The sequence below is a fragment of the Spea bombifrons genome, chromosome 5, assembly GCF_027358695.1.
Source record: "Spea bombifrons isolate aSpeBom1 chromosome 5, aSpeBom1.2.pri, whole genome shotgun sequence".
In the NCBI taxonomy this organism is placed as follows: Eukaryota; Metazoa; Chordata; class Amphibia; order Anura; family Pelobatidae; genus Spea; species Spea bombifrons.
In genome coordinates, this window is record NC_071091.1 from 74,651,663 (window position 1) to 74,666,370 (window position 14,708).

At 41.3% G+C, this 14,708-nt stretch overlaps 1 protein-coding gene across 2 annotated transcripts; it reads right to left on the reverse strand.

Annotated features, from left to right (window-relative positions):
• Positions 1 to 4,036: 4,036 nt before the first annotated feature.
• Positions 4,037 to 14,205, reverse strand: SEH1L (SEH1 like nucleoporin). 2 transcript variants are annotated; one of them, XM_053467036.1, is made up of 9 exons: positions 14,003 to 14,205; positions 12,901 to 12,951; positions 12,320 to 12,466; positions 10,394 to 10,605; positions 10,032 to 10,130; positions 9,285 to 9,425; positions 9,015 to 9,175; positions 8,116 to 8,263; positions 4,037 to 4,351 (listed from the first exon to the last, which is right to left on the reverse strand). In XM_053467036.1, exons 1-9 carry the CDS (start codon positions 14,111 to 14,113, stop codon positions 4,165 to 4,167), a joined length of 1,257 nt encoding a protein of 418 aa, XP_053323011.1. In that variant the 5' UTR covers positions 14,114 to 14,205; the 3' UTR covers positions 4,037 to 4,164. The 2 variants fall into 2 exon arrangements, with proteins under 2 accessions (XP_053323011.1, XP_053323012.1); XM_053467037.1 differs by lacking the exon at positions 4,037 to 4,351 and adding an exon at positions 4,631 to 5,363.
• Positions 14,206 to 14,708: the final 503 nt, after the last annotated feature.

Here is a 14,708-nt window from a genome sequence, read left to right on the forward strand (position 1 = left end):
ATCTGGGAGGCAGTGTGGCAAGCCTGGGCTCAAATGTGCATAACTGGGGGGGGGCAGGTTGGGAAATAAAAACAAGAAACGCATTTGTATCAAAGTTTTGTTTATTCTGCTGTTTGTTTATAAAATTATTTAAAATAAAAAATAAATCTAAATTTTTCGTTTATCCGATTAATAGAAAAAATAAATCGGCCAACTAATCGATTCTGAAAATAATTGTTTGTTGCAGCACTAGTTCATTAGTAAATATTAGTAACGAGAAACTAGGCTGCCTCCGTTTACTAAAATCAGGTACGCAGTGTGCATATAAACAAGACTTTTCCTCCTGCATGACATAGCAATGTTATGACATCATAACATACACACGCAGGGCACACATGATTCACTGATTTATACAGAAGGCCAAGCATGGAGGGGAAACGTAAAAATGTCCTTCACTGTCCCAATTAAATATCAGATTATATTACAGGCGAGTTCATTAACAAATGTTCTAAATATAACCTATTTATGTGATATGGTTAGCCAAAGAAACTACACTGTAACTCACCCGCTCTCATCAAGAACATATAAAAGAACATGATTTGAGCATTACTTCCAGCATTTAAAGCAGTAGGAACCACAAATGCTTGGCGACTGTTTAAAAATAAGACTAAACCTTCATATAGATGTATTGAGACAAGAGAAGCTCTTTAGGTTTCTTCCTTCCATTGGGCCAATATAGAAAGTGTTGCGGTGGCTTAAGCTTTTGGAGCCTCAGAGGTCTCTTGAGCAGGAAGGTCCCAAAGACTACATCTTGCTATAGGTGTGACCGATAAAAAAGTACCAATGTCAACACTCCATGTTATACAGAACATCTATCTAAATAATGTCACTGAACTATAAAGTTACTCAGAACCCGGCCTAGCGGAAACAATGCAGGGGACGGCAGACGGATGACAGCCTAATACAGGTAAAAGGTGGCTGTTTTGGTGAATTCAGATTAACATGATAGCGCTACAGCAATCAATGAACATACAGAAACAGCTTTATTCACAACAGATCTCAAATCCAGTATACGAGTCCCACCGAGCTCTACACACAGTGGGGACAGCACCACACGTCGGGTGTGCGCAGGATATAAAGCTGTGCCCGTAATGCCGGCCCTCCATGTCCCGTACACTTTCCTGTGTACTGCAAAAGTTCACTGCGGCTAGGAGCCGTTAGGAGGCCTCCGTGGACCCCGAGGAAGGTCGCATAGTCCACCCACCACAACCCGAGGACCTAGTGCCACATACTTGCCTTTCGCCGGCTTGCAGCAACCGACGAGGTCCGGGGTGGAGGGCAGGTATGTTCACAACGTAAACGAAAAACAAAAAAGCGGTAGAAACCGAGGCGTCCCGTGCAGAGCGAGCCAGCGGTCTGCGAGAACAAGTCACTCGCCAAGCTCTAAGAGAGGGGGCGGAGCCAGGCTAAAGATGATAGGCGGTGCAAGCAGTACAAACTTAGAAGCCCGCGTCATACACTTAACTCTCAGCTGAGAGCGAAGGGGCGGGGTCATGAAAATAAAAAGCAGCTCGTCATGAGGCAGAGCCGCAGAGGTAAATTACTGAAAACAGAGCTCAAAACGCAAGAGCTCCAACGCATATTTGTACGCGTCATTACGACCCCTTCATTGAAAGCTGTACGAGTGGCAGAACTAGCTCATGTATTTTGTTCTTTTTCAGAATTTTCGGGTGGAGCTACAGTTGGTGCCGTCACAAGGGGCGTGACTTTAACCTGGGATTTAAACGCGGACGCGCGCACCTTTTAACGGTTAAGTAAAGTCAGTGTCAGTGTGACGTTTAGTCGTAAAGGTAGCGTACACGGGGGAGTGCCTTGATTACATTACATGATACATTATAAAAAGCCAACCCCAATGAGTTTCTGCTGCAGAAAACGTTTAGCAGGCCCTGCATAATGTATGGTTAAATTAGTTCGTTTTCCCTCTTTAAATTATAGGGCCAGCTCTGCCTTTTGCTGAAGCAACCTGCCATAATGAATAGTGAATAAATACATTAGCTTTGCTATACGGTCAGCTCAGTGTGATGTATGAGCACACCTGAAAGCAATCGCATCCTCCAGGTCTGCAGATAGTTTATTGGAACAAAATCAAATAAAAAGGAAACATTTTCTTTACCATTAACCCACATTACAGCATTGTATATTTTTGGTCTTCCCTTTATTACCATTTATTTATTAAGTGCCAACAAATTACGCAGCACTGTACAATTTAAGTGGAGCGGTTTACCTTAATACACACAGAACCCTGCCATGAGCTTGCCATGGAGCCTTATGACACTTTGATACAAAGTTCCAGTCAGGAATGGTGGGCTTTTGAGGGCCCTGCCCATGAGCTCGGCCTCAAGCCTTGTGGTACTCTTATACAAAGTTCCAGTCAGGAATGGAGGGCCATACTCAAGAGCTTCACATTAGAGCCCATAGTGGGCTTTCACTCTGGAATAGCTTAAGCTTGGGTCTTTTAAGTGTGAAAAGACCCTTGGTTTTCTATCTCTGCTTTTAAGAATCCAATTGCTAGAAAGGATGAGCCCCCATAAAACCAATGAGGAAGCCATGAGAGCACCTATGAGCCCAGCTGCATCTTCTCATGCTGAATTGTATACCGATATATGTTTATCTTTCTTTCCTCTGTTAATTAATTTCTGCAAGGAACGTATACTTGTGGTTCCATATCCCGACAGTATCAGAGTTCAGAGCAAATTCTTGATTTTAGAGAACATTATGGTGTCATTAGATTGAAGAATGGAGATGGGATCCAGTCAGGAATCAGATTGCCATTATGGACTCAAGAAGGAATTCTTCCACTTTTTTAGAGGCATGATTGCTTCAGTGTGAGAGTTTTGCCTTCTTCTGGATCAACAGCAGGGTTGAACTTTCTGAGTGTTTTGTTTTTTTTAATTCTACGTGAATTACTAGGTTAGGTCTTTTTGTTTTTGTATATTGCTCCCACCACAGGTGTGCCCGCCATTTTAGTCCCAAGCTCTTGCGTTTTGAGCGACCGACACACAGGAGCTTCACAAGTATGCTCACATCAGTGACACCTCCATCCAGAGACATTAAACATCAAACCTCGCCCAAAGACGAGAAAAAGAATTGTTCTCTTGTGGTTTTGTGTGCAACATCTAATATATAAATGTATATAATATATAAACAATGTTAATAATAATAATAAATAACGTAACACATACTCGTGCAGCGTTTGCAATCAAAATGTGAGAAAGCAGTTGTGTCATATCTATTTTATTCAATTAGTATTTAAGGGTGGGAGGGCTTTATGCACTTAACCTGCGAGCTATTCATCAGCACTGTACATAAACCAGCATGTAAATTGTTTCATAAACTAAAAATATACACTATATATAAAACAAGAAAAAAAAAAAGTGTATGAGATTAAGAGTGCGCCGATTTCAATAATCTGCCCTTTGTACTACAAAAACATCACAGAACCTGCTTTCAGGTTAGCTATTTTTTATTATTATACAAACTGAATAAACACTTAAATAAGATTTTATAATTCAACAATGCTTCAGATGACATCTCGTTGCAGTACACACAGGAATACAATTTAACAATTGTGATTAAATCCCAAATTTGTTACACAAAATATGGCGCTCTATCTACTAATTTGAAAATGATTTGAGAAAAGTTCATCTAACCAAAACAATCTCTTTTCGATTTTTCACATCACAGCAGAAGATTGTCTCTTTGCAGTAGACACTCAATATCAAAAGTACCTTCTGGTTCTTTCATTGAATACCTTTTTAAGTATCTTTTGGAACGGAGACCTCTTAGTAACGAATATCAAGGATTTCCGACTATAGTATAAGCATGTTGGGAATATTACTTGCAATATGAGACATCTCAGCTGATGCCAACAGGAGATCCCAATCTGAGCCTGTAAATTAGTGATCAACTCTGGTTAAGAGATGGATGGCAGCCTATAACCGGAAAGGGCAGGTTCATTTCTATAAACTCCCATGGGGTTCTTAAGAAAAATGCTTCTTCCAAATAAAGTTGGTTTTAACATGCAGTCCAAAAAGAATTGAAAGAGGAAACAGAAAAAAAGGATAAAAAGGTAGCATGTATGAATAATAAGAAACACGCTTTAAGGCAGTTTTTTCATAGATGTAACTATACACCTTGATTTTCAAGTAAGGTTTTAAGAGGTGGGGGTCTGTATCGTCTGTGAGGGTGTATAGATGATGGACTTGGGTCTGCATCACAAGGGTGCTCAACCAGAGGAGGTGGAGAAATAAAGTGTGCATGACTGGACCATCTTGATCCAGGCTTTGGGCTGTCCAGTGGGGGAAAGATACACCTGGAACAAGGGAAAGGAACAAAAACACCAAAAAAAAAAAACGAGAAGGGGGGAAAAAAAAAGTATAGTAAATGAAAAGTACTGAAGGGTAGTATACAGACATGCAGAGAAACTTTAAAATCATGCCAAAACAGAACAAATAGAACGACCGTGGGACACACGCCTGCTACATCGATTTAGAAAATCATACAGCCCATTTGTATTAGGAGATCAGGGCAAAAACCTAGTGATAAGTATAATAATACGTTCACAATCACTTTAAAATACATTCTACCATGATAACATTTCCACATCATTTAATATGACATTCCAGATCTCCATACTATAACATATACAAACAGAACAAGGCAATATTTCCAATACCATTCAAGTGGCTGCCCCATCTTATAAAAAGAATGCTCTGTGCAGATTTAAACTGTATTCATTCAGAACTAAAACTGGCTAAAATAGTTTTATTTTATTAATTGCGCCACTAATAGATCAGGAATTTTGTACATCATTACATGAAAAAAATATTGAATCAATTGTTAGCATTTCGATCGAGCAGCCAGTGCTCAAGCCCAAATATTCAACACCCCTGATCTATCTGCAGCCTTTGGGACCTGGAACACTGCAAAGCACATGCTACGCTGAATACAAATTTGGTCCTAAATGATCACATATACAATAATTGAGTTCAGTCACACAGTTCATGTTGTATTCTAGGTACACGCTAAGCAAACAATTTATTAGATGGTCTTCCCACTACATCTGCTGAATGGGATACACAAAGGGAACCTGGTAACTCGAGAATCAAGATACATTTTATTTTCACTCCTGGAAGGCAAAACAGAGTACACATACACAGAATGGGCTTAGATTTGTATTTAGTAGTAAGCAGGCTGCCCGTGTATCTTTGTAGAACTCAAACTGCGCTGGGGAGGGGGAAAAGATCGCCATCCATTCCTGTGTGCATGCAACAAGCAGCAAAACAGCTAAGTTACTCCAGTTAGCTTGGAATCAGCTGTGCTTTCTGTTAAGGACATAATACAAACGGAAAAGGGAAAAACATATGCATCATCCATAGAAACAGTGTTATTGTCACAAGCAAAACGTGGATCATTTTTATTTTTTTAATCATACATAACATTAGATATCAAAACTGAAAACTAGTAACACAGCTGGGCCCAGATGAATAAAGAATGGCATTAACAATCACGTGGGCAAAAATATTCCTTTTAATATGCTAAGAATAAGGGCAGTCAAGGGATGCAAACTGAAGTAAAATATATGTATAGATATAAATATATATAAATATAAATATGAAAGCAGTGCATGTGGGCTCAGCTATGTTACGCCTCTGTGCAGCACAATGCAGACAACACAACCAAATATATTTCCATTGTTATCCATCATTAAGGGCTCTCTATTTAAAATTATATATTTTTTTTAAATTAAAAAAGGAACAATTTACGTAATGATGATTTATCGAATCCTGTCTATGCTATTACAGAATTAACACAACCTGTATGCAATTTAAGTGATATATATATATATATATTCTAGGGCTGCAACTAACGATTATTTTAATAATCGATTAATCGGCCGATTATTTTTTCGATTAATCGGATAAAAAAAAACAATATGCAAATTTTTCGTTTATTTAAAAGAATTTAATGAACTGGATGTTAAAAAACAACTTAAAATTTACATTAACATTCTTATTTTGTTATGATGTAATAAAAAACAATATTTTCAAAGTACAAGAACCCACACAATATTTATGCACTTTGCACCCAGCACTTTGCACCCAGCACTTTGCACCCAGCCCTTGCACTTTGCACCCAGCACTTTGCACCCAGCCCTGGCACTTTGCACCCAGCACTCAGCACTTTGCACCCAACACTGTGCCCCAGCCCTGGCACTTTGCACCCAGCACTTTGCACCCAGCACTGGCACTTTGCACCCAGCACTTTGCCCCAGCCCTGGCACTTTGCACCCAGCACTTTGCACCCAGCACTTTGCACCCAGCCCTGGCACTTTGCACCCAGCACTTTGCAGTCAGCACTTTGCCCCAGCCCTGGCACTTTGCACCCGGCACTTTGCACCCAGCACTTTGCACTGTGCCCCTGCACCCAGTCTCCAACTCTGCCCTGCACCCAGCCCTGCCCCCACATTCTGCCCTGCACCCACTCTGCCCTGCACCCACACCCTGCCCTGCCCCCCCACCCCCACTCTGCCCTGCCCCCCCACCCCCACTCTGCCCTGCACCCAGTCTCCCACTCTGCCCTGCACCCAGTCTCCCACTCTGCCCTAACCCCCCCACCCCCACTCTGCCCTGCACCCACACTCACACCCTGCATCCCCACCCCCACTCTGCCCTGCACCCAGTCTCCTGCCCTGCATCCCCACCCCCACTCTGCCCTGCACCCAGTCTCCTACCCTGGCCTGCCCCCCCACCCCCACTCTGCCCTGCACCCCCACTCTCCCCTGCACCCACACTCACACCCTGCCCTGAAACCCCACCCCCACCCCGCCGTGGACCCCCACCCCGCCGTGGACCCCCACCCCCGCGAATCGCTCTGTGCGAATGGAGCCACTCGCACAGAGCGAATCGCTCTGTGCGAATGGAGCCACTCGCACAGAGCGAATCGCTCTGTGCGAATGGAGCCACTCGCACAGAGCGAATCGCTCTGTGCGAATGGAGCCACTCGCACAGAGCGAATCGCTCTGTGCGAATGGAGCCACTCGCACAGAGCGATTCGCTCTGTGCGAATGGAGCCACTCGCACAGAGCGATTCGCTCTGTGCGAATGGAGCCACTCGCACAGAGCGATTCGCACAAAGACATAAAGAATACTTACCTCCGCTACGGACTCGTTCCACTTCAAACTTTTAAAACTTTATTGAACTCGATTGAAGCGCGTCACATCCGTCACGTAGCTAGAAGGCAGAGACTGCAGAGCGTGGAGCAGAAGCGGGGAACGCTGGCGGAGGTAAGTAAAAGGAGCCTAGTGCTCCAACGACGAATCGATCACTCGATTAATCGATAACGGAAATCGTTATCGATGATTTCCGTTATCGATTATTATCGATTTTATCGATTCGTTGTTTCAGCTCTAATATATTCACTACAATTGTCCATCATCCCGCAATGTGTTAATTACCATCCAACCACAACCAAGTCACTGTACCGAAAGGGTTAAAAGGAAAGGGGGCAAATTAATATAATGTGGGGACAGAGAGGGGTCTCTCTTTCGTAAACAATTAAGAGGAAATGAATATGGCACACGTCATTTAAAAATGAATATGTGCCGTTTTTTCGACACAGGGTTAACATACGGGACATAAGTCTACTACATTTGGGGGACAGGAAATCTGTTGCCTTTCAGCAGTTCAACGGAAAATGTAATCAACTCCAATGTGGATTAGTATGGTGACAAATTATTATTATTTTTTTTAAATGTATAAATAGGAGATGTTTTTATTCATAAATCGTTCTCCCAGTGGATTCCCACGTTAGTAAGGAGTTGAATTAATGTGCTCCGATAGTGGGTCGGTGTTTTCTTAAATAACATTGATGAGCAAACACTACTCATCTACTAGACTGATTGCTTCCAAAAACATTTTGCCATTTCCATGATATACTGAATAACCAAAATATGCTGAAATTAGTACCCCTTGGATTGACTCCTACAGGGATGTAGGTTCCCCCATTATCAGAAGAGGTTAGGAAATTAAATGGCAAGAACTGTACACCGCCCCGAGCTCATCCTGACATCTTACCTGCTGGCAGAGGAGCCATTGACGGAGTTCTGCAGGCTCTGATTGGTCGATCCAAAGGACGAAACAAAGAATCCTTGCTGGGTAGAGTTCACCGGGTTCCCATCGCCCTTCAGAACCCCACTGCACTTCCAATTGTCCATGTAGTTTGCTAAAGAAAATGAATACAATGACATAAAAAGACACAATTAAGCTTGTAATACTAATGAGAACTTTACGTCAACCATTCTGTCTTTAGCTAAAATGCATGACCTCTGGAAACTACAACATATGTTTTATTCACCCCTATAACAAAGTTATATAGAGTAAAACAAGCATATTTTAACATTCCATTAGAGGACCTCGCTTTATATCCCACTGGGCTTGGGCGCCTAAGCCAAGCTATACAACAGGTGGATCATAAAATACCACCAGATAATTGGTGCTACATGTAAAGGGGAGAGTAGGAAACAGACCTGTTTACATTTTCATTAAACAGGCTTCCCTATCACAGAAGAACAACATTACATGATTTATTAAAACACTGCTGTTGCAGGATAAATTTCCGCTGTATATTTATTTTTTTATTTTTCACGTTTTGTTACTTCGAGAATCTCTTCTATCATTTTATCATAATGGGTTCTCTATTAACAAGCTGATCAGGAGAGAATGCTGTATAAATTCATCAGTAGCCCCATAACGCTCTGCAATATTGTCATAAGGATTTGTTAAAAAAGAAAACATTTTTTTTTTTATTTAAAAGCCGTTAACCATTCTAATGGGATTGCTACACAATGCTAAAGCTTATTAAAAATAATTTACATCATATTTTTATGCACAAACTGATTTTTCATTGATCATGGACAGAATGCTTATCCTAATATTTTAGACAAACTTTATAGCAGACACACGAGGAGGTTTACCTTTCCAGAGGCGAACGCTTCCATCGTCTCCTGATGATGCCAGCACCGTACCAGTGATGTTCCAGCTGACTCTCCACACCTGGGAGTTATGGTTATCAAACTGAGCTACTGTGTGGATTTCAAACTTTGTCACCGCTCCAGATGCAGAACTCAGCTCTTTTCTGCGTTAAAAGCAAACGGGCGCGTTTATGATGCAATCAAAGAAAATTAAAGCAAGACTTGGCTTTCCTACCTACAAAAACTTTCTGCCAGCGACCCCCCCCAACTCACCTTAAGGGTTTCATGGTAAAAATTCGGACATCTTTTGATGCCACAGCAAGAATGTGGAAAGATCGGCCCAGATTTGGAGCAAAGGCAATGTCGTGAACAGGGTCTGTAACAGTCATGAAGGTTTCTGCTTTCACATATTTTCTGTAAAACAGAAAAAAAATTTTTTATGGATTTAAACACTTACAGTAAATGCCAAGTACTATACACAGACGCCAGCACAATACGTCAGATGGCTCACATGCTGTTGAATTTCCAGCCAGTTAAGGTCGGTAATCATCATTATAGTTGAATATATGAACAGACGCATCCAAAGAATTGGACCGCAATTCATATAACCATCCGGGAGCTTATAAAATGAAGCAACCCTGTGCCCTTTCGACACTTTATATATGCCTAGCAAATGTATAGATAAACCCATTAAATGTATTCAAAGTTAATACTGCAGCACATAAGATTGCTTTACTCCAGTAACTTTCTTCAGTGAGTGTATTTATGCTCACAAAAAAGTAATGCCTATTTTTCATTATGGATTTAACAAATAATTGAATATTCCTACGATACCTGCTAAAACAGCATAATCTTTAAGAAAGACGATTCTCTCTCAATAGAAGTACTATCCATTACCCAGATCATCTATTTCTAAAACCTATTTACCGGCAGCTTAATAAATCCTGAACAAACACATCGCAGAGTGAATTTATTTGAAAATATCCGGATCCGGGCTAAAATGTAAATGGATTTGCTTACCTTGTATTTTCATTATATTCATATATCTGAACTTTTCCCATTATATTTGGGCTGCTGTCATCACTACCTACTGCAATCATAGGAGAATGGGCACGCGAGCTGAAACAAAAGAATGCACTCTTAGTTGAATTCAGATGTACCATGTTTTTTTTTTTGTTTTTTTTTTTACTTAAATAAAACAGCGATATGTAACACAAGGAATATATATATATATATATATATAAAATTGTGGCACCAAGACTTAAGTTACTCTGTTAAAAGGGACTAAAATAAACAGTGGGTGGGTGAAAAAATTTAGGTAGCCAAAACACAGGAAAAATGAAGGCACGGTCATGATCTCCAGATCAGACGGCATGACTAACCTGGATGGATTCCAAGAGATGCAGCTACAGCTCAATTTGCAAGAGATTTCATGCTGTAGAGACCACTGGCTCAGGTTCATAACATCTGGGGCCTCATACACTCTCACCACCCCATCCGCAGAACAGGTGGCCAACATCAAACCCATGTGTTTCGGAGCAAATTTCACATCAGTCACAGAGGTCCTGCTGTCCACAAGAGTTGTCCTCTTAACCTAAATGTCAAAAGGAGAAATATATACAATTTACATATTACAACCATACATACCCATATACACACAGTGTACTGTGCCAAAGTTTTAGACAGGCGTGAAACAATGCTGTAATTTAAGGACAACTTTGCAAATAGACTTGTTTGTTTATTTTTATCATTTAACAAAATGAGTGAAGAGAAGAAAAATCTAAATCAATATTTGGTGTGATGTCATTTTGCAAACCACCATCAGTGAGCCAAACTCACTAACAAGGTAAAGTTGCTGACTACAGTTTAAAGTCAAAGGTTATACACCTGTAGAGGACCATAGACACAGTGGTTGGCCAAGGAAACTTAGTGCAGCGGGTGAGAGACACATCATGCTTACTTCCCTTCGTAAATGGGAGATGTGCAGCAGGGCCATCAGCAAAAACAAAACAAACAAAAAAAACAGTGGGACTCTGGTGGTACACCCATCTACAGTCCCAAGAAGTCTGGTCAAAAGTGGTCTTCATGGAAGACTTGCATCCACAAAGCCACACCGCCGACATGAAAATAAACTATTCATGAAAACACAGGAACTAGGGTTCAGAAAAAATGGCAGCAGGCGCTCTGTAATCAAGAGTCGATATTAGAAATATTGGCTGTAGCAGAAGGCAGTTTGTTGGTCGAAGGGCTGGAGAGCAGTACAAGAATGATTTTTTGCAGGTTACAGTGAAGCATGGTGGAGGTTCATTGCAAGTTTGGGACTACATTTCTGCAAACTGAGTTGGGGATTTGGTCAGTTAATGGTCTCCTCAACATGCAGGCAGATACTTATCCATCATGCAATACCACCAGGAAGACATCTGATTGGGGTCAAATTTATTCCGCAGCATGACAACGGCCCCAAGCATAACATCATTATGAACTCTCTTCAGCTTAAAGAAGAACAAGGTCTCCTGGAGTGATAATACGGCCCCACAGAGCCCTGATCGCAACATAATCAAGTCTGTCTGGGATTACATGAAGACAGAGAAGCAATTTAGGCTGCTTAAATCCAGAGAACTGTGGTTAGTTCTCCAGGATGTTTGGAACAACCTCCCTGCCAGGTTCCTTAAGAATCTGTGTGCGGGTGTTTCTAAAAGAATTGATGAGGTTTTCAAGGAAAAGGGTTCTCACACTAAATATCGATTGGATTTAGATTTCTTCTCTTGTACTTACAACACATACCACCTTTTTCTAAGGGATCTATTCTGAACAATAAATCGGAATCTATTAATAATTCAAACAGCCTTTTATTTTTAGACCCGTTTTAAATCCTTGTTGGATATTTTCTCATTTCTTTTATATGTATAAATCACATAACCAAAAATAAATTTTATATATTAAAGGATCATGAAAACAATTCAGTCTGATCACAAAATATCGGTGTGTGCTTTGGGGGAAAATGAATATAATTTCTTATATTTAGTATATCTGAAGAAGATATTAACCCCTTCACAGTTTGACAACTGAAATTGGGTTACAGAATATCCACCATGTTTTTATTCTTCAAATAATTTCAGCCATTTTCTAATAGTGTTGGTAATACTGAATACAGTAATATACAGAATACAGAGAATATTTATTTTAACATAGAACACGGCATCCATAACATTAAAATGTGCGAGTTTGGGTTTGTGAGGCATAGTATTCCCGCAAGTAAAGTTCGTATTCATTCTAAATCTTGATTTCATAACGGCGAACTATCTTACCCAGTGACTTTGTCCTCGTAATTTATCATTTGATTCGCCAACAATCTCTTCCCACACAGCAGCTGTTCTGTCGAATGAACACGATGCCAAAACCTGGCCAAATTCTGGATGAGCCCAAGTGACCCTCCACACAGATCCACTGTGTGTCTGAAAAGAGTAATATACAAGAGACCAATTATCTGGAAAGTGTTTAAACGTTTTGGCTCCAGTGGTCAATGCATTCAGTGGAATAAAAAATATGGCATAGCAGAGTATAACATGTTTCAGATACTGGCAACATCACGTGAGTGCAGGTCCCATTCATTCCTTTCAGCTACCTAATTGCCAAAGGGACAGTCTAATGTCTCATCCTGCCCCAGCGATGCAGAACACATATGAAATTGATGGATGCCATTTCTGCGCCCATCACATCTCCTTCAAGCTAAGGCACCAGGGGCCACAGAAACTCAGATTCTGACAAATCTCCAAGCATCTGCATTCAAAAATACTGACGCTCAGCGATCAGCCCTATATACAAACAGAAGGCCGTGAGAACCAGTTTGATCCGATGCTTGTACCACTAAAAAGAATACGATTCTTACCTTCCAACTGGCAGTACAGTGCCAATCGCCATTCTCACTTTTGTCCCAAACCTTAACAAAAGAAAAGATTTTCAGAGCAACGTAATCAAGATAAAGTCCAATGTCTGCCTTTATTTTATATCTGACCAATACATAAACACCCAACATAATGTATGTCATTACATCATACCATAATCCAGAGTGAAATGTATTAAGCGTAATTAGCTACACATGCAGTTCCTGGAGCAATGGGTCCAAGTAATTCCTTATTATGTATTGATTTATATAGCGCCATCATATTCCATAGAGCTGTACAATGGGCAAAGAGGTTATAACAAGTAACATTTCACATCATTTGTACAACTGAGAAGGTGGTGAGGGATCATTAAACGGTGGGTGTTTGACGTGGCCCAGACACACAGGTGTATCCTAACATAGACTAAACACGTGAAAGTACTGGACACATGTATGTAGACTTACTGAAGAGCGCACTGTACAAGAGCGAGAGTAGGACAGATGGGGTGATGGGACAGAACTGGTCGGCTCCCCAAAGTGATGGGTCTTTAAAACACCTTTTTAACGGACTGAATACCAGGGGAGACAGCGATAAGCCGGGGTTGGGCATTCTATACGATAGGAAGATTTTAGGGCCACTGAGTGTATGAGTGGCAGAGATGACCTCAAAGCAAAATGATGTCACTAATGTAGTCACTCACTAGAAAGCTGAGACACCTGCTACAACTCAAGCAAATATTAAGCTGTGTCAGGAGCCAAAAGAGCAATAGTTACACAAACATACAGTAACAGCCATCTGGCCGCCCATCGCCACAGATGTAAAGTATATATTACACATACAGTATACAGCGCTAGAAATGATCTCACTGCCAATTAGGACACTGGTATGAAATAATTTTATTGTATTGTACTTTATTATATTTTTGTTGCACATTCTTTGCTTGGGCAAGCACAAGCAATTTATTTATTGCTACCACTGCTGCACCAGTGTCACTGGACAGTAATCATTAGTTTTGCCCCATTCCCGGATAACCATAGAGAAGGACAGAGAACACCGATGGGGCACCGAGCAGCGTGTACCCCGTGTGCCGCCCCCGCCCTCACTCACTTTCACGCTCTGATCGCTAGAGCAGGTCGCCATCCTCCTGCCATGAAAGTCAAAAGACACATCGTGGATAAGGTCTTTGTGATCGGCCGCGATGCTCCTCGCTACGAACATGTTGCAGTCTAAACGATAGCAACACAATTCGAACTCCTCCGGCGCCCCGCTTGCTACGTCACTTAAGCGCTGCCACAAAACTCCAAATCGCTCCTTTGCGGGCTTGAGACGTCATTATGCTCCGCGCATGCGTACAATTCAACACAGCGCCTGGTCACGTGATGTTGTTATGGTAGCGTCGCTTTGTGTACGCGGAAGCGCGACATATGTACAAAAGCAGCGCGACGCAAGGTGGCGATATGTACAAACAGACTGGCACAGTTATGTTATTGGTGATCGAACTGATAGGTAAACCATGGGCTTCGTAGAGCCCTGTACTGAAACTGCGCTTTTAAAGCAGTGCAGGGGAGGGACAAACGGAAAATGTTTCTGTAAAGCAGCTATTTGTTTACACCGTGCGGTATACTCTATATGTATCCGGTATAACATCACCGTGCGGTATACAATATATGTATCCGGTATAAGATCACCGTGCGGTATACAATATATGTATCCGGGATAAGATCACCGTGCGGTATACTCTATATGTATCCGGTATAAGATCACCGTGCAGTATACTCTATATGTATCCGGTATAAGATCACCGTGCGGTATA

Excerpts from the sequence above, each read along its gene's own strand:
- SEH1L (XM_053467036.1), bottom strand. The coding sequence starts at position 14,113 with ATGTTCGTAGCGAGGAGCATCGCGGCCGATCACAAAGACCTTATCCAC. Across the intron at positions 10,606-12,319 it reads TACGAGGACAAAGTCACTGG|GTTAAGAGGACAACTCTTGT; the intron begins GTAAGATAGTTC and ends TTTGACATTTAG. Across the intron at positions 10,131-10,393 it reads ATCTCTTGGAATCCATCCAG|CTCGCGTGCCCATTCTCCTA; the intron begins GTTAGTCATGCC and ends CTTTTGTTTCAG.